This window comes from Lygodium microphyllum, chromosome 2 (assembly GCF_053477565.2).
Source record: "Lygodium microphyllum isolate KBCC chromosome 2, Lygodium_microphyllum_v1.1.10, whole genome shotgun sequence".
Taxonomy (NCBI): domain Eukaryota; kingdom Viridiplantae; phylum Streptophyta; class Polypodiopsida; order Schizaeales; family Lygodiaceae; genus Lygodium; species Lygodium microphyllum.
In genome coordinates, this window is record NC_141136.1 from 54,809,691 (window position 1) to 54,828,121 (window position 18,431).

Consider the following 18,431-nt stretch of genomic DNA (forward strand, 5'->3'; position numbering starts at 1 on the left):
CCATTATCATCAAGCTAAAATAGGGAATGAAAGCAATCTCTCAAATGTGGATTGAGCCTTGATAGTGTAATGATGAGATTGAGCTCCAGGCCCCATCACTCAATAGATGGATGGGTACAAGTGTGCCATTGGTTGGTACTCAATATATTTGTAGCCTCTCTCACACCATCAATGATGCCAACTTCATTATCTCTAAATCAGTTTGGGACCTATCCATTACTATACTCACAAATGTATAATGTATGCATCGATGCTAACTTTGGTTACACTACTTGCCTCTGTTAACCAAAATCTCTCTCTCTCTCTCTCTCTCTCTCTCTCTCTCTCTCTCTCTCTCTCTCTCTATGCATGCAAAATAAAGAGATTTTATTTACAATAAGATAACCATCAGTGGAGAGGAGAATAAGGTACATCTATGAGTTAGATGAAGATACAAACTCCACAAATAGAAGACTTCCCTATTGGCTCACCTCATATCTCTCTAAATGGAATCATTCGTTACTTCTCTCTAGATGGAAACCATTCTTCATTCTCCATTTTTAGCACTAACCTTCTCTTTGAGACGTTTCATGTTTCCAATGGAGTTTTCTAAGAGTACAATTCATAACAATTGTTGTGCTTTCTAACTTTGACAAAGAAGCTCAATATGTTAAGGAGCCTTTTGACTTCTTCCACTTTCCATATGTTGAGCTAAGAGCGTTCCTAATCTATGTTTCAGACTTTCTATTATGACATGCATCACATTAACTTGATGGGGCTGGCATGTATTGGGTCATTATTGATACATAAGCATTTGAATATGTTTTAATGTGGGTGTTTTGGTAGATGTTAATACTTTTTGTATGGGGTATAGGCTCTATTCTCTCACTAACAATGTTCGTGTGTACAATGGTGAGTAGTAAGATATTTAAAAATATTTATGCACTTGGAAAGGTGACAATCACTAAACTAAGACAAGTACTCATGCTATTTTTCAATCTACTATTAAGGACAAGGTTTCCCTTTTAAACAAAAGTTTCAAACTTCTAAAACTTGCATGATATTGGTATGAATTGAGCTATTGGATAGCTTAATGTTGACTACTCCCCTTTCTCATGCAATTGCCACAACTTGGAATGTGTTGTAGGATTGATGATATTCACCATTAAATTGCTATTAACACATGCATTCAATGTAACTTATGATGTATCTTGAATTATAGCTTTGAGAAACACTTTTGAATGTGTTATCTGTGCAATGAACTATAGTTTTGAGCCACCAGTTATTGGTTAATGTTGTTTATGTGATGATTTGAAATTCTCCCACTTATTGTACCTTGTTCAAGGTATCATCAACGCAATGCATTTTGGAGACATTCCCAATTGAAGGTTAACTTGGGCTCTCTTTGGATAGGCAGATCCACGATTTGGGTAGAAGGGGACATGGCAAAAGTTTATCCTTTGAAGATATTCCATCACGGGTTGAGCTCTTAACAACGTGTCTTTTATGTCGGAAGGTTTCATGACCTTAAGTTGCCCATTTTCAAAGGTGGGTTTAGGCCTTGACAAAAACATGCTAGTTGTGTCATAATCATTTTAGGGACGTACTTCAAAAGGGAGAGGAAATGGGAGTAATACCCATCTATTGGTAGGCTTTGTTGCCTTAGACAAAAAAACTCATCCATTTTATGGATATGATAAGTTAGAGACGTATCTTTCATGGATGACTACCTTGATTTGTCCCAAGTTTGTGATGACTCAAAGGCAGCCTTGTCTTGATACCATTGTTTCCACCATAATTGGGCTTTACCAGTGAGGCATAACTGAGTGATCATAGCTTGATTAACTAAAGTTGTTTCGATTGCAAAAAAATAATCTTCCATTTGTTTGATCTAGGTTTCAGCATTAGTTTCTACCCTTAAGCATTCGTCATTAAATTTTGGTGGCTTAAACTATCTTAATAGAAATATATTTTCTTATTGATCGATCAAAGAAACTAGTAGGGGGACATGAAAGATGTAAAATATCCTTAGATAAGGTTATTCACTGACAAGATATAATTACAAATTTCCAAAGCTCGAGTTTTACTACTTTAATATGTAAAATATGTAGTTTATGAAGATAGCTTTGATACATTTAAAAAGAGGATTTAGTCATGAAACTTGGATGCTGGTATTTCTTTACACACACTAGCTTTTTATGGACTAAGAGGAGACAATAATGACTTGGTTGTTTAGGAAATCCTTTGATGATAGTCATTCTGTTTAAGCCTTTCTAGGTGAGCTATCCTATTTGGGGATAGAACATTAGTAACTCAATTAAAAATATAGCGGTCTTGATGGACTCTTTTATTATCCATAATTATGATAGTTTTTACACTCCTTCAAACAGAAATATCCTAACAAGCTCTTCTATCCATTGAATTATTTTGAGGTTAGCATTGAGATAGGCTAATCTTTTAGCATCAATGAAGCAATAGTCATTGTTTACTGCAAATTGAAGGAAGCAGGAACCGAGGCATAAGCAGGAAAAGCGCAAGGGAAAAAAAAAAGAAAAAGGCGCCCTACAAGAGAGTGGGCCCGGAATAAATCTAAAAGCATGGGAACAACCACCAGGAGTACAAGACGCAACCATGGAAGCTGCAAAGTAAGAAGGCACACCTTTAAATATGAAGGCGCAACCAAAGTAAGAAGGCACACCTTTAAATATGAAGGCGCAACCATGGAAGCTGCAAAGTAAGAAGTCACACCTTTAAATATGAAGGCACAACCAAAGCTTTTGTAAAAGAGCACCGGGCTCTCACCCGTGCGCAAATTGTAAAGGTAGATGGGCGGTAGGAAAGAAGCTAGAAAGATAGGAGAATAATGGAAAAAAGGGCCTAGGCTATGCCCAGGGCCATGTAAAAAAAGGGATAATCGCCCAAGGGAAAGAGGGTTTTGTATACAAGGTTCAAAAAGTGAATGAGAGGTCATTTTTTGGTGCATGGCAAAGTGGACTCTTCTTCTTCTTCTTCTCCTCTTCTTCTCCTCTCTTGCTTGCTTGTGAGTGCTTGAGGAAGGGAGTGTGAGTGAGTGAGGGAGTGAGTGTGTGAGAGTGAGGGATCTTGGAGGTGACTCTCTCTACCATCTCCCCTCTTCTTCTTCTCTTCTCTTTTCTTGCCTCGCATATGGTTATGGAGGATGGAGCTTGGAGGAAGAGGCTTGAGGATGCTTAAGATTGCATCACAAATTGTGGAGCTATCAGAGTGCTTGAGGGAGGAAGCAACTCAATCAGGCATCAATGTAAGCTTACTACACTCGTAGAGAGGGATAGCGCGTCGGCTATGTGAGAGGTAGCCATTAATACTCGCTTGAAACACTTGAACAATATGAAGGGGATGTAATGGCAGTGGAGAAGGAGAAGAGGAAGACACGGGAGAGAAGAGCACACACAATGTAGGCGCTGTCAAGAATGATATATGACAACCTTATTGCACTATCTCATATATATGAATAAAGAATATGGGCGGTCAGTGTACATGGGTAGGCCCAAGGGCCTTTTACCCCAACAACCTTCCACTGAAAGGCCAATGAGCCAGGGAGTGAAAAAACAAAGAAAAAAGGAAAAGAGACAAGGTGAGGAATCATGACATCTCACCCAACGTCCAATCGGAAAGCGAGCTGTGCAATAAGCGGGAACCTCTGTGAAGAAGAGTCAAGCATCCCCGAGTCGATCTTGTAGCTCCATACAGTGGAGCAATCCAAGAATGCTTCTATTGAAGCAAGCACAACTCATGAGTGCAAGGCTGTAATGCATAAGCATCAGAGTAGCGCATAGCATCAGCGTGGCACATAAGAGACAGCGGAGAGCACATAGACTCTCCAAAGTCAATCATAAAAGAAGGGCCAGCATCTCGAACACATGGCAACGGGGTCTCAAGATAGTATGCGGACTTAGTGAAGCGGAAGACTGACATATGACTGTAGCATCAACCATAAAGTGCACTAAACGCGCATCAAGAGGCTTGAGAGATGTCTGTGTCTCATAAAAGATAGAATGACTACTGCATATAACTTGTTGGGCATCCAAATCCCATAACCTATAAGCCTGAAAGTCACCATCTCCATAACCAAGGAGGATACATCTGCGTGACATAGGCATATCTGGCATGCATACAAATGTTTGGCAGCCAAACATCCTCAAGTAATCATAGGAGGGTCTCATGCCACTCCATGCCTCGTGTGGTGTAGCTCTTTATACAACCCTTCTAGCTTCTTGGTGCATTGTTGCATCATCACTAGGAACTATTTCTCCTCATCTAGCCTTGCCTCCCACTTTCCTTCTTTGCCTTCCTTAGCTTTGAGCTTTACCTTCAGCTCATGTACTTCTTTCTGGCACATAGTTGCTTGGTAGGTCTTCCTCTCTAATTGGAACACCGTCATGGACTCCTTTTTGGCTTCTAACTTAGCCACTGCCACCTTCTTATCCTCCTTCACTTTCTCTAACTACAAGAGAAGCTCTTTGACATACTCATCATAGTTTGTAGGTGGCGTCATCATTTGGTAGACTTGAACTTGGACAAGCGGTACCCATCTAAGTGTGAGTCGGCCATCCAAGGCCTGAGGTTTGACCGTCTAAGGCTAGGTAATTGGTCCGAGTCCAAGTGGACTATTGTCTTCCAAGTTGGACGTCCGAGTGGACTTAAGTGGCTTGGACATCTGAGCCCGATGGAAATTCGGCCATCCAAGGTCTGTGGTCACCATTCGAGCATGTTAAGGAAACACACCGAATAACATGAATATTGATTTTATTGACTTAATGAGTAACCTCCAATGCACCCAATGTTCTAACCTAATACAACAATCATCAATGAATACTCAAGGCATACATGGAGCCCGAATGTAATGATGCCAAGGATTGTTGCTACTACTACCTCTAGACTATAGCTCTTTGACTCTCTCTCAACAGCCCTCTCTCTCAATCTCACAGTTGCAAATGAGCCCTCTCTTCCCCCTTTTCACCTTTTGTGTTTTTTTTTTCACCCCTTACACTCTATTTTCCTTTCTAGACATAAAAAACATTTTTCCCTTTTTTCTTTGTTTTCCTATTTCTTGATTATACAGAGACTTATCTTTTTCTTTTTTTTCTTTATTTCCCAAATATTTATGTATCAAATCTAATCAAAACACACTTCTTCTACTCTAACCAATGCAGAAAAATCTTTCTAAACCTAAACTAATCCAAGAGAGATCGAATGGCCTCCAACTCCCTCACTTCCTACCTAAAAACAAGTGTTGCTTCAGAGATAAACTCTTACTCAGTCACTCGATTTGGAGTATGCAAGCACTTAAGATTGAATCCATTGGTCATGGCAATGGAACCAAAATGTCACCACTCTCATGAGCAAACCGCCAAGACCCCCAAACCACTTGTTGCTTCAAGCGTTTCAAGCTAAGAGCTATGGCTACCTCTCACATAGTTGCGTGCACTCTCCCACACACAAACGTAGTGAGCTTACTTTTGAATCCAATCGAGTTGCCTCCTCCCACGAATCTATTGATAGCTCCATGAACCAAGATGTGCTTCAAGAAAGCTCCAAGCTTTGACCTTCATAGTCATGCACATGAGAAAGGAGAAAAGAAGAAGATGAAGATGAAGAGAGTAGGAGAAGAGCTTCTCCATGATCCCTCACTCACACACATACTCTCTCTCCCTCCCTCATACTCCCTCTCTCCTCTCTCATGCACAAGAAGGAAGAAAGAGCAAGAAGCAAAAAGGAACAAATTTAGCCACATACCAAGAATGAGCTTCTTCATTCACTTTTTGACTTTTATGCATGCCCTCTCCCCTCCTTGGGTTTATCATCCCCTTTTTGGCGTAGCCTTTGGCCTTTGTCCATTCCTCAACTCTCTTTCCTCCTCCTTCCTATTAGTATAGGCCTTAGTCCGTGCCTCTCATTCTTTACAACTTGCATAGGAGAGAGATCAACACTCTTTTACAAAATGAACTATAATGTGAATGGTGCTCTTCTTGCTAAAATATTAAGGTGCGCTTATTCTTGGGCACTTCCTTCTACATTTTGGAAATTTTCTTATGCTTCGTGTCTTCAAAAATTTTTAAGTGCACATGTGTCCTTCATCTTCCTCTTGATTTGGGACTATCTTCCAGTTCTGATTTTCTGAACTTTTTCATTCTAGTCTTCCAAGGGTTGACATCAGAACATCAACATAGTTAGATATCTCTAATTGCTCCTTCTTGAAAGCTGCAAGTAGGCCTTTGGCTACACTAAGTTCCAAGCTACTTCTTGTGGATGCAATCTTGTCACTATTTCTCTTTTGATGCAAGTCATCAATGTGTAGGGCCATGTTAAGAACCTTATTGATCTTGGACCTATCCAATGTAGAATTGCTAGCCATTGCTTCATAGATCGTTTGTTCTCCCATTACCTTGACAAAAGCTTTTGTAATAGCCTTGGTGTTTGGCCTCTCTTCTATAGAGATTCTTTAGTCTAGGCTTTAAACCTTGGAGACATAATCTTGCATATTCTCTCCCTCTTGTTGCTCTAGGTTCATGATTATATGATGAGGTTATCTCCATATCCAACTTCTACGAATCGCATGATGAATAGGTCTTTAAGGTTAGAGAATTGGAAATTCTTAGTCACATCCCAACCCAATGAACCACATTCCTCCCTTATCATTGTCGAGGCATAGCCCTAACGCTTGTGGCTTCTTCAAACTTAAGGTGAGGTTGATACTTGTTAGAATTGCTCTATGGGGGTCATCCCCCGCTCTATAGTTTTCTAACTACTTGGCTATTTAGGGAACTTTTGCTTATTTTTTGGTTCAAGGTGTGACATCTAGCCCCATAAGCAGCATATTGGCGACATGAGTCCCAACCTGCAAGGTGTTTGAGTTGTCAAGAAACTTTCTTTGCACAAGCTTAGTAACCGAGCCATTTGAAGGTGATGCAAATCCAACATTAAGTAAAAGTCTTCTTATGTCATTGATTTCTCGTTGTATATTATCTCTCTTCTATTGAGCTAATATGTTTAGATTCATGAGTTTGTCAAGTGTATACTTGCTTTGATCAAGTGACGTTTGGTATCACTATTCTATGTTTAGTTACTTTGGTTGGTTGGTAGGGTCTTTTCCAATTGTAACATGGAAAGTACCCAAGGATTCACTCAATTTCTTAGGCATATTCTACAATAGCAGTTCCTTCTCCATATCAAGTATCATGTATCCTCACCTTTCTTCTTCGACGAGTCAAATTACCTTCTCTATTAGAAGAGTTATTGGCATCTAATTGATTTCTACTTTGTTAAGAGCACAATGAGGTATGAATGGTTGGCAATTAATCCAAAATGTAGAGTTTATGCAAGGATGTTTTGCCAATTGCATGTTCAATCAACATTTGGCAATTTTATTGGTTGGCTTTAGGATCATACTAATTGTGTAAAAGAATTCATGCACTTCTTAATGCTTTAAGGAGATTTGTTATAATCCAAGAAACTAGCTTACATATATTTGGGATGCTATTCATTTAAGAATCTCTTTGTTGATATGCTCATAATGGGCCCATGTGCTTGTTCATATTGCAAAAGAATCTAATGGGAATTTATCCTAGCCATTTTAGAGCTCTAATGTGTCGTTATGTGAAGTTTCTCTATAGTTACTTACTTTAACATTCACTTGTCTCGGTGGTCAAATTTTCATTTTTCATTGAACTTTTCAACCTACCTTGTACTCTTCTTTCAATGAGCCCTTGTGATACATGACCTTGTTTTCCAATAAATAAAGTTTGAAACTGTAGGAGGCTCAAATACCCTTATTCTCAAGGCAAAGTCAATTTCTTCCCTTTGAATGCCGTTGAAAAGCATAGCAAAGTATTTAAAGGGTGCTCCAAAGTGTTTGGTTACTAAGAGATCAAGATATATTTTAGTGGGCCACTATAACTTAGATTTAAATAGCCAAAATTTTCATGGAAATAGCTTCTCATTTGGGTTAGAAGTCTTTCACGGATCAATGAGTATGAAATAACCATAACGCATGCTTTTTTGTGCTAATTAGGATAATGAATCGTGATGTGATAGGTATGGGAATAATATGAAACATGTAATGTAATTCTATAATATTTTCTTTGACCAAACTTGTTATGTTCATATTGCACACCCAATTTCAATTTGCTTCATGTCAATATCCAAATTCATGCTTTCTCATGCATCCCAAATTGTTACACTTCAAAATTTATGCACCATGAGTTCCTATCTATTAGATTTTCTCATCCATACTCTTAACACAACATTTAGGCATGGTCTCTTGCATAACCCTTTGTGGTCAAATAGAAAACTTTGTAAGCCAAGGAAAAGTATGATTCAAAATACAAGATAAATTCTTAAGATGCATATATTCTATTCTATCTAAGATGTGGTTACCTTGCAAAGATGTGGTTGTTGTATGAGTGATACAATAGTCAATTTAGTACTTATACTCTTTGCAATTTTGCCTTTGAGCACCTTTGTGTAACTCCAAGTGAGGTGTATACCATTATGTTGAATAATAGTTTACATAAAATCCCATTTCTTGAGGTATATGAAATCCAGTTAGTATTGCAAATTAGGGATTTATATCAAAGTATACACCTAATGTTGAATAAATTTTCTCATGACATGTGATTCCTTTAGGTGTATGAATTCTAGGCACTATTGCAAGTTAGGGATTTATATCAATCTCACATAATCAACCAATTCTCTCTCTTGATATATAAAACACTCAATTACCTTCTGAAATGTACCCAGCCCTTCTTCGTAGGGTGAGTCATTTGATAGTTTATCTAGGGATCCGATCCTAGCTATTAACATCTATGCTACCCATGAGCATGTGGATTTTGGTGACTAGGTGTTCCCTAGCTCTACCTCACAAGCAAACAACTCCGACCTTCCCCCACGAGGATCAACCTACACATCTCCGACCTCTAACATCATACTTGTATCAAGCTAAGGAGGTTACTATTTATCTCAAGCCTTCTGACACTAAATCTCATCAGGCTTATATAGGTTTTCTTTCCTGATCAAGCATTAAGTCACACATCTAAGTGTGTGAGATTTCATTCTAAGCTAGAAGTAACATCTTCTTATGACACTTAGGGTTTTTGCATAGCTAGGATGTCTGACTACTAGGCTATCACGTGCTTTCCATAAAATCTTATTTTTTATATCACAATTCTTAGGTACATACAATCTTTGCTATTATTACAAAATTTCACCCTAAAGGTAATCATTTTTAACCTAGATTTCCCTGGAATTCTTCTTTTCTAGTTGGATAATCTTCTTGATCTCAAGATACTCCAAGTCATTAAGAGCTTCAATAGGGCCATAGCATAAAAAATGTGATTGTTGGGTATAGAAATGAGACTTGCAATTCTTCCTTGTCTTTAAGGGTCTTTAGCTATTAGGGCATTTAAGAAGGGTTTGCAAAACTAAGAGCATGCACAACATTTTCCTTGCTAGAGTGGTACTTAATCTTGAAGTAGAATATGCTTAAAAGGACTTTGATGCATATTCTTTGTCTCATCTTGAGATCTGCTTATTGAATATCTACTTGAGACTCTTATGATAGGTGATGAGAGTGGAACTTTGAATGACCAAATAAACACTGATGCCAAAGTTTGAGGAAGTCAATAACCACTAGCACCTCAAAATTATGAGTAGCATAATTCTTCTAATATGCAAGGTTCCCTTTACTGGCTAATTTTCATCAATTAGCTAAAACTTTTTATATTTTCAATTTTATTTTAACATTGAGCAGGTTGGGTGTCTACTTTGAGATTTTTTATCCGTTCATATTTCTAAGGTATCTTGAGGTTATGAAGGCTCTTTCGACATTCATGTGAAAGAATTATTCAAAGAAATAGGTTAAATTCACCCCAATGTTTATATGTTTTGGGGTATATCTAGAAACATTCACCACATTGTCCTATACTTAAGGTTTATATAGATATTGATCAATAGAGAAAGGATAGCTTTATTGATAAAAAGATAAGGGATTCTTGTTGTGAGAACATTAAGAGTAAGAATCCAAATTGTGAAAAATATAGATGGTTGGGGTTTGTAGGAATATTGATGGCCATATATAAAAGGCATCCTCCAATAGAGCTCACATACTGTCTAGAAGTCTAACTAAACTTACGATACATACACCGACCATCATTGCTCATGTAAAGATTTTAAGATGTTTGTGTTTTAACTACATTACATTATTAACTCTTCCATGCAGAGCTCAAGATTATTTCATATAGCTCACAAAAGAAACTATGTAGGTCAGTGTTAACTCAACTAAATTTGGAAGAAATTTAATATATCAAAAACATGAAAATACATTTGAAAGTTGTTCCTAACTATATGAGTAGCTTGAAGCTTTCCCTTTTATACATGGACATTGCTTAGAGTAATTAAGCATAGAGCCGTGAAACTTATTTTGGAAAAAATTGTGTTTAAAGAAAACCGTAGGATGACACTAGTGTCATTGAGAGGAGATTGAATTCGTAGAAGACCATTACCATGAAGATAAGCTTGCCAAGTTAGCATGCAAGTTTATTGTACTATGGCTTAATCTTAAGCTCTTGGAGCATCTCATTTTTTATCAATAAATGAGTCTCCTTGTAGGAGGCTTTTTATGATATTACCTTTTTGCCAATGGGAACCTTTGAAACAAGTATCCCTCATGTCCAAGTGTTGGCTCTTTTGTGAGTCCTTAAACTACCAATTTATAATAGCAAATAAAAGTACATGAGAATATATTTAGCTAGTTATTGTTAATCACTAGTAGCTAGTGATATGATACCTATTAATACCACCAAGAGCAAGAAATAATTCTCCCTCTTACCCTCTTGATATGGGCGAGCCACATTTTGGGTGGGGGGATATGAGAGCAGGGCAAGGGGGTATGTACAAGGGCAACACTCAGGGGTGTGTGGCAAAGGAGATTATGACTAAACTAGTAGTAGTCTTTGTGGTTATACGATGCAAGAGAGAGGAGAAACAAGAGGTTGCTAAAGGAGAAGACAATACAATGCTACTTCCATTCTGATAGTCTTGAATTCATAACAAGCCAAGTGTTTTAATCTTAGAGTAACTAATTTCCATTTAGAGTTACAAAATAGTTAATAAAGAGGGGAATCGTGGTTAGAGAATCAATCATGCTTTCTTGTATCATAGGTATACTTTGTTGGCACTAGACTTCCTTACCCTTCGCCTAGTTCATGGACATTAATGCTGAATATTTTCAAAATATCTTGATAATTCCTAGTTTTGGTGAACTTCATTGTATCCAATAGGTACATGGTTATGATTCTCTATTTGAGATTTCTTGATTTTCTCTCTTATGAATGGAAGAGGTGGTCTAATGGATTCTCACCTTGAAAATAGGTTCTACTAGAGGTATGCTGCAATGTGGGAGGGGAACCATCTTGTTCATGGAGCAAATAGCATCGATGCATGGCTTAACTAGTTTTGCAGAGTTGGTTGAATTTCTTGTCCATTGATATATAGGAAAATCTATTTTCTCCCATATTATAGCATTTTCTTGTGGTAGATATTCACCTAATGATGGTTTAAGGTCACAAAAAAAGTTTTGGAGACCAAAAATGATTTCCATGATATGTCTTTATAGCCAAGTTTATGATTTTGCTTTGGATATTTGTGGGGTTTTTGGTTATGAGGCTTCATTCTTGTGTGTTAGATGAAGTGTAAAGCCATTGGTTTGAGGGTTTCTCTCTTTGCTATGGTTGTGTCTCATTTGGATCGCAATCCTATTGAGTATTATATCACCTTGGTCTTCTAAGTACTTCCATGACTACCATGAAGAGCTAAAGTGTAATTCATTGTTTAGAGCCTGAAGTAGTTCCATGAAAATTTTGATCCAATTTATAAAGATGCAACCTGCTGTTTGGCTATGTGAATGTACATGTACATGTCAAAAAAAAAGTGTGCCAACAAGTGGTGTTTTAGTTCTTCTATTTTGATGTTTATTATGCTAATAGCATGTGGAAAGTTTCAATAAAGACTCTCTCACAATGCTTGGCTAAGGAATTTCAACCTCAAGGAATTGATGTGGCTCATGTAATCATGAATGGTTTGATTGTCTCTCAAAGGTCCTTATGGGGTCTACTCTTAACCCAAATTTCAAAATATACAGCTTTGTCTTAAAGAGAGAGCATGACATTTGTATATTGGATTGTTTCCTGATGTACGAAAGTCTCTTAGTGTCGGAAAATTGGCAATAACACAAACCTAATGAACACAAATGCCATGCTTATTGGCAGTACAATGTGTACCATTCAAGTGCATAAACTCAAGAGCTTGATTTGTGGCCTTTCATGGAGTGATTCTAAGCTCTTAGCTTGTAGATTGCCATTCATCTTACTTATTTAACCATGCTTTATTACTCTTTTCTTGTACATACAACAAAGAATGCCATAATCCAAATCAAACTTCACTCACAAGGTTGTAGTGGTGATTCTTGCTAGGTATCCCCTATTAGAAAGAGTAACTTATCATACATGTCAATGAGAGTTTGACACCCCCCTTTTCAATTCCTACCCAACAAGTGAAACCCTAGATGTTTCTATATAGTGAGGATTTTCAAGTATATGTTTCTAATACACTCACTAACTAAGTCTTTAGAATATCTTTGCAAGCATCACACTTGATGTGATGTCTAAAGTTGTAGGGATTGTCATTGAGGCACCTACTGAAGATTTTCTAAGAAGTAAAGGGAAGTAATGAGCTCATGCTTTCAAAAGTATAGAGCTAAATATCTATATGCTATAGCTTTAAAGGCATTCCACTTGACATTTGAGAATACTATCAATGGAAAGTTTTCAACGGACATTCATCAATCAATCATGGTGTAGTGGTTTGGGTGTGGGTTGAGTTTAAGGGGGGTGAGTTCAAATCATGCACGGCGCATCCCCAAAGACATATTCAAAATATCTATTTACTTGGAACAAACACTCATCACTCCTCTTCTTGCCACTATTCTTTGGCTAATGCAAAGTACCCCCCCCCCCCCCCCCCAAACACTTTAGCCATGTATGCTCTAATTCCTTTTGCATATAACATTGTTTACTATTAATGAAAAAAGTTGGGTTTCAATTTTAATAACATCTTGTTGATCATCAAATTAGGAGAAAGAGTGTTGATTATATATCATTTTGTAGCAAGGTTTTTGTAGTTTTGAACATCTTAGTGAAAGCTATCAAACCAAAAAAATGGTACTACAATTGAATCACGAAAGCTAGTTGGTCTTGTAAGACTAATAGGCATTAGAAGTAATTTTCACTTTGGATAAGCACAACCATTGTTTATAATAGATCCTCGACATGTTTTCAACATGATTTAATAGTCCAACAATATGATGCGAGTGTTTTGGGTACCAAGCACAATAAGGTTTGGTGTGTTATTTACTTTTGAGGATACATAATTGCACTAAGCATTCAATCTTAGCTTATCTTAGCAAGAGACTTACATTGTTGTCATTTTTGTTCACTTGGAATACTTGGAATGAGGATAGTTTATGGTGTCAATCCATTGGTTTGTATTTGTGGCATTGGAGTATACTTATAGGTATACATTTCAGTAGTAGTCTACTACAATGTTTGAGCCCATTTTCAAATCTCATCAAATAAGGATTGAGGATCTCTATTGTTGCTAGAAATGAAAATTTCAAATCAATCATAGTTGATACCTTGATTTTGAGTTTTAAATTCATGAATTTTCGGCTTTCATATAGATGAGAGTCTCTCTTCAATGTTCTTGTGGCTAGTTTTTCCCGATTTGTCAAATTGTGCCTTTGGTCTCCGGTCTAGATAATACAAATTGTTCATGTATACATATAGAAAGCTTCCAAACCTTCATCATTGTGAACACCTCTAGGTTCGCACTTGCATAAACATCAACATTCTACTCATTTCATATGGTGCAAGGAGCCTTGTAATCTTGAGATTAGTATCAAGATTCATCCAACAAAATTAGGCCATCAATATTTAGGCACCACTAAATGGAGAAGAAAAGTAGTAATACACAAACTTATCTTTCTTCCTTTTTTCTTTAGGAGAATTTGAAACATATCCATGATATAGGCTATAAGTTCATATCTCTAATTCATATTGATGCACGAAAGCTTTATTACAAGCTTTCTTGCTCATGTATTTCAATTCTATGGTGTCCATGAATTGTTTATAACTAATCAAGGTACCGAATGTATTGTAAAGAGCAATGAATAGTTTGAGTTCCAACTTATTGGCACATCAAATATACTTGATAGCCAAGATTTTACTATACAGATAGACGAACGAAGTAGATCATGTCTCATTAGCATCAAAGTAAAGTGATCTTCTCCACAAGAGAATCTTTAAATTTCTTAATGTTATCACTTTTACATTGCATTGTAGTGCTTATATAGCCCTGCTCTCCCTTCTCTTGTTAAGAATATGCCTCCATATGCTTTCTTTCTATCCCATGATAAGAAAGCTTTAGATGAATCTACAATCATTATCAAAGTGAGACAGTTCAAGGACTGACTAAACACATTGACCATGGAAAGAACATTCCTAGCTCATGGAGATTCTTTGGAGTGCTACCCATCTGTGCACAGGGTCTTCTACAGAAGGCAATCTAAGTGGAAACACTCTTTCTGCAACATCTTCATCATCTCCACTTCATTTTGTTGGCCACAATGTCGGTCTATGTAAGTGACCTATTTCTGGCTGATACTACAGATGTTTTTCTCCATAACATTATTTGCCTAGTTGTTTGTGGTCTTTCCCTATAGTTACTTCAATTTCCACCTTGTGATTCACTATTTCACAAACTGCCCAACATCTCAGTCATCTCTAGCATCTTAACTCATTCCTAGTTGTGTTTTGCTAACATGTCATTTATAGCAAACAGACTTGCATTTTCTATCTAGGCAAGCCGCCTTACTGTTTACATAACCATTTTTTGTGATATGAAATGCTAACATTGTCATCACATTGGTAGATGAATCAATGGCCGGTCTCTATCAACCCCAAGCCAACACTATAGAAGAAAAGCCAAGGATCACAAGTCTCAGGAACAACTTAAACCCTACACACTATCACAATCATGACCTCTTAGGTGTCCAAATCCAATGACCACATATATCAAACTTGATCACAAATAGGCTGCTATATATAGTATTGACAGGTTGAATCTGCACATAACTTTTGTTGGAAATCAAAAAACATTATTCAATGAAGTCAAAGCCTACAAGCTATGCTACAACTCTACAAAAGAAACATTTTCCTAATTTTAGAGTAGGTACCTCGATTTTCGCTCTGTTCAGACTACTGTCTAAAATTCCTGCATGTTGTTTTGTGCAGCAATTCAACTTCTAAGCTTCATAACTTGCAGGCACATAGTCCAAATGGTACCAAACCTAAAATGAGGATTCATAAAGTGCCAAGGATTGTTGAATAAGCATCTAACATGCTCAATTTTCTGTAACATGGGGAAGACCTATTAGTTCAACAAAATAGACTTTTGCATGCAATCTCAGTGAAATCAGAGTTGTTGCATGCTGATGGCTTTTGTAAGAAAAATGTCTTGCAATTTCTGTAGTAACCAGCATTGCTCTAGCTCATAACCTCTATTGCTTCTTCTAGTATTACTATTGTTCAAGTAAGAGTTGTAAAAACACATAAATCCCACATACCAATGCTTTAAACTACTGCAAGTGATTAGATGAAAATAGACTTCAACATCCCTCAGGCATAGTTCTTCACTTGTCCAATTCAGCTTACATGATTTTTTCCAAATACTATAGCCAATGAACTTATACCTCTCTTCAATGCTCTTATACCTCTTTTGGAAATACAGTTTTGGCACTTGGCGTCTAACGTACAGAATTTACTGCTGATGTTTATGTTGCATTTCAGTTTCTAAATTAACTCATGCTATCAAGAGGATGAGGATGCGTGCAGTCATTTGTTACAACCACTTTGGGCATATCTTAAGATCAAATTGGTCCTTTACAAAGTGTCAAAAAGTTAGATACAAGGTACAGTATGTGGCTGGCTCAATTCTGTAACAGAATTTGCAACGATGGTCAGCCAGACCAAGCTAAAATGGTTATCAGAAGCTCTTGTGCAAGTTGTGGCACTGACTCCAGACATGCTCCAAAAATTTTATGTGAATACGCATTATGGCTATCCCAATGAACACTCTTTTTCTTCCTGATTATAGCAGAGAGCTGCGCTGCAGTAGATGCCATGTAAGGGAGCTTTTGCCCCAGAACTTCTCAGCCTCATCGACCCATAAACCATGAGCATAGAAACACTAGAGCCAATCATAAACAGCATGCCCAAGACCCTGGGGCCAGGGCCTAAAAAGAGAAGACCTTAATTAACTGTCTTGCCTAAGATTAACCAGGCAAGGTACTCAGGCCACTGAGCTAGCACAAACTCCAGAACCATAATTTTTCAACACTGGCCTTACCCAGCTGCCCAAAAAGAAGGCTGTATACATTCCCTAAAACAAACAAGGGGTCTTTCCTCATGTGCACACTGTCACCACATAGAGGATAACTTGTCCCTGCCATTTACCATCATTCTTTAGCAACCACTTTACTGTCTATTGACATTTATACAGTTTCAAAGGTCCTCTCTATATCCCAGCTTGCAATCTTCAAAGATACCAAAACTCCCCAACTTCTAGGTATTCCAATTGTTAAGTACTCTGTGACTTCACAATTAAAAGGGGTTCAAAACCTATCCATAAGCACATTCATGTATTGCTACGGTGCGTTCTCATCAGTAATATTGCTACTTTGACCTTGGCATTCAATCCATGTTAGCTTGCTGTAAGCTATGGAATTGCACGAAACAGATCACAAGAAAGCAGACCCATCACCAATGCAAATTATATCTCCATCACCTCCTTTGACATCAACATTGCAGACCATTGTTCTTCTGTTCCCAAGATTGTCACAACACTGCAAACCACAGGGAAAAGTAGTATCTACCAGACCAAATTACAGGAACGCAAACCTGAATTTAGCATTTTAATGCCATTTTTGTAACTCCACAAAGTGGATATCTTTAAAGCACAAAACAAGTCAGGTAATTATCAGGCATAAGGAACCCAATTGCCTGCTGAACTCCATACATTCAACATATAACCATGATCGACTGAACCATGAGGCCTTTCCATGCCACCCAAAGGGACGCATATCATCCAACAAAAGAGAATAACTTATCTATATGGATATCTATGCTGGACCTTTTGAACAGAAAACTAGTAGCTACATACTAATGACACTTATTTGACAGGTCCCAGCACCCTATGGAAGCCAATCTCATTACATGTTCTCGAGCAGAGAAATTACACACAAATTACAGAATCCAAATGGCTGAAAAGCCAGTGTTGGGGGTAAAACTGAATACACTGAGATGGGTGAGGTTGGAGCCCAAGCGCGCTGCAGAATGGGATACATAAGCTATTGAAAGAAAACAGTGTTATCACAAGGAGTTATTGTTTAATCTGCCATTATGTGTCCTGCCAGAAGAACTTGGGACGTCATTGAGAGAAGAGACAGAGAACTAGACAGCTATGGAAATACGATGCAAAATTATCTTGCATCAATGGACTTGATCATGGTGGACTTTCAAGGTCTAGATAGGGCCCACTCATGGCATCACAAGCAGAAGCTTCAGCCATAGGACATCCCCCTACAAAGAGTCATTCTGCAAACATCAAGACGAGAAGGATGAAGGTTGAATATCAAATCCTTGCTGGGGCCTGATTGAACCTGGCTGGTTTGTAAAGGTCATTGAAGAGCTGCTGTTGTTTTTATCGAGATGAAGGAGCTGTATCAATGACAACAAAACATCAACTCGATGTACGTCCCTGTTTGCCTGTATCACCAGACAAAATTGTCAAATTTATTGAATCAAGACTTTATAACATGAAAACATTTCATCAAGTCTACAATGTTCTAAAACCAAAAGAAAATGCAGAGAATGAACAAAATTTTACAGGCATGTTGGCTTATTCCTTATTTTCGTCCACCATCAAAACAGTTTCCTTAATTGAAAGGAGCTGAAGCAAAACAGAGGTCTTTGTTGAAAAGGGGGGTTGGTTAGGCAGGACTCGGGAGATTCCTGTCAAAGACTAGGCCAGAAGAAATAATGTCTTTCCAGAGCCTGTAGATGCTGACGATCCCTCTATGACCTCCACAAATACTTGCATGACATTGTTTCATAATCTCAGTCTTTGCTTCATCACATTTCCTTAATCAAATAACGTAGCTTAGGATCTCCCTAGTGCAGGTTTTCCAAACCAGTCTCTAAGATAAAGCACCAACCAACCCATTATGTTCCCGCAAGCAATGTCAATATCAGCAAGACAGCATACATAGAAAACTGTAAAGAGTATAGAGTCTCATAAGAATG

At 37.7% G+C, this 18,431-nt stretch overlaps 1 protein-coding gene across 1 annotated transcript in view; it reads right to left on the reverse strand.

The window, feature by feature from the left end:
* Positions 1–17,298: 17,298 nt before the first annotated feature.
* LOC148039756 (transcription factor bHLH155-like) overlaps positions 17,299–18,431 on the reverse strand; it is a 62,889-nt gene continuing 61,756 nt past the window's right edge. Inside the window, exon 10 of the mRNA XM_087693644.1 lies at positions 17,299–17,894. Within this exon, the coding sequence (XP_087549770.1) occupies positions 17,733–17,894 (162 nt within the window). The 3' untranslated portion in view covers positions 17,299–17,732. The remainder of the gene's footprint in view (positions 17,895–18,431) is intronic.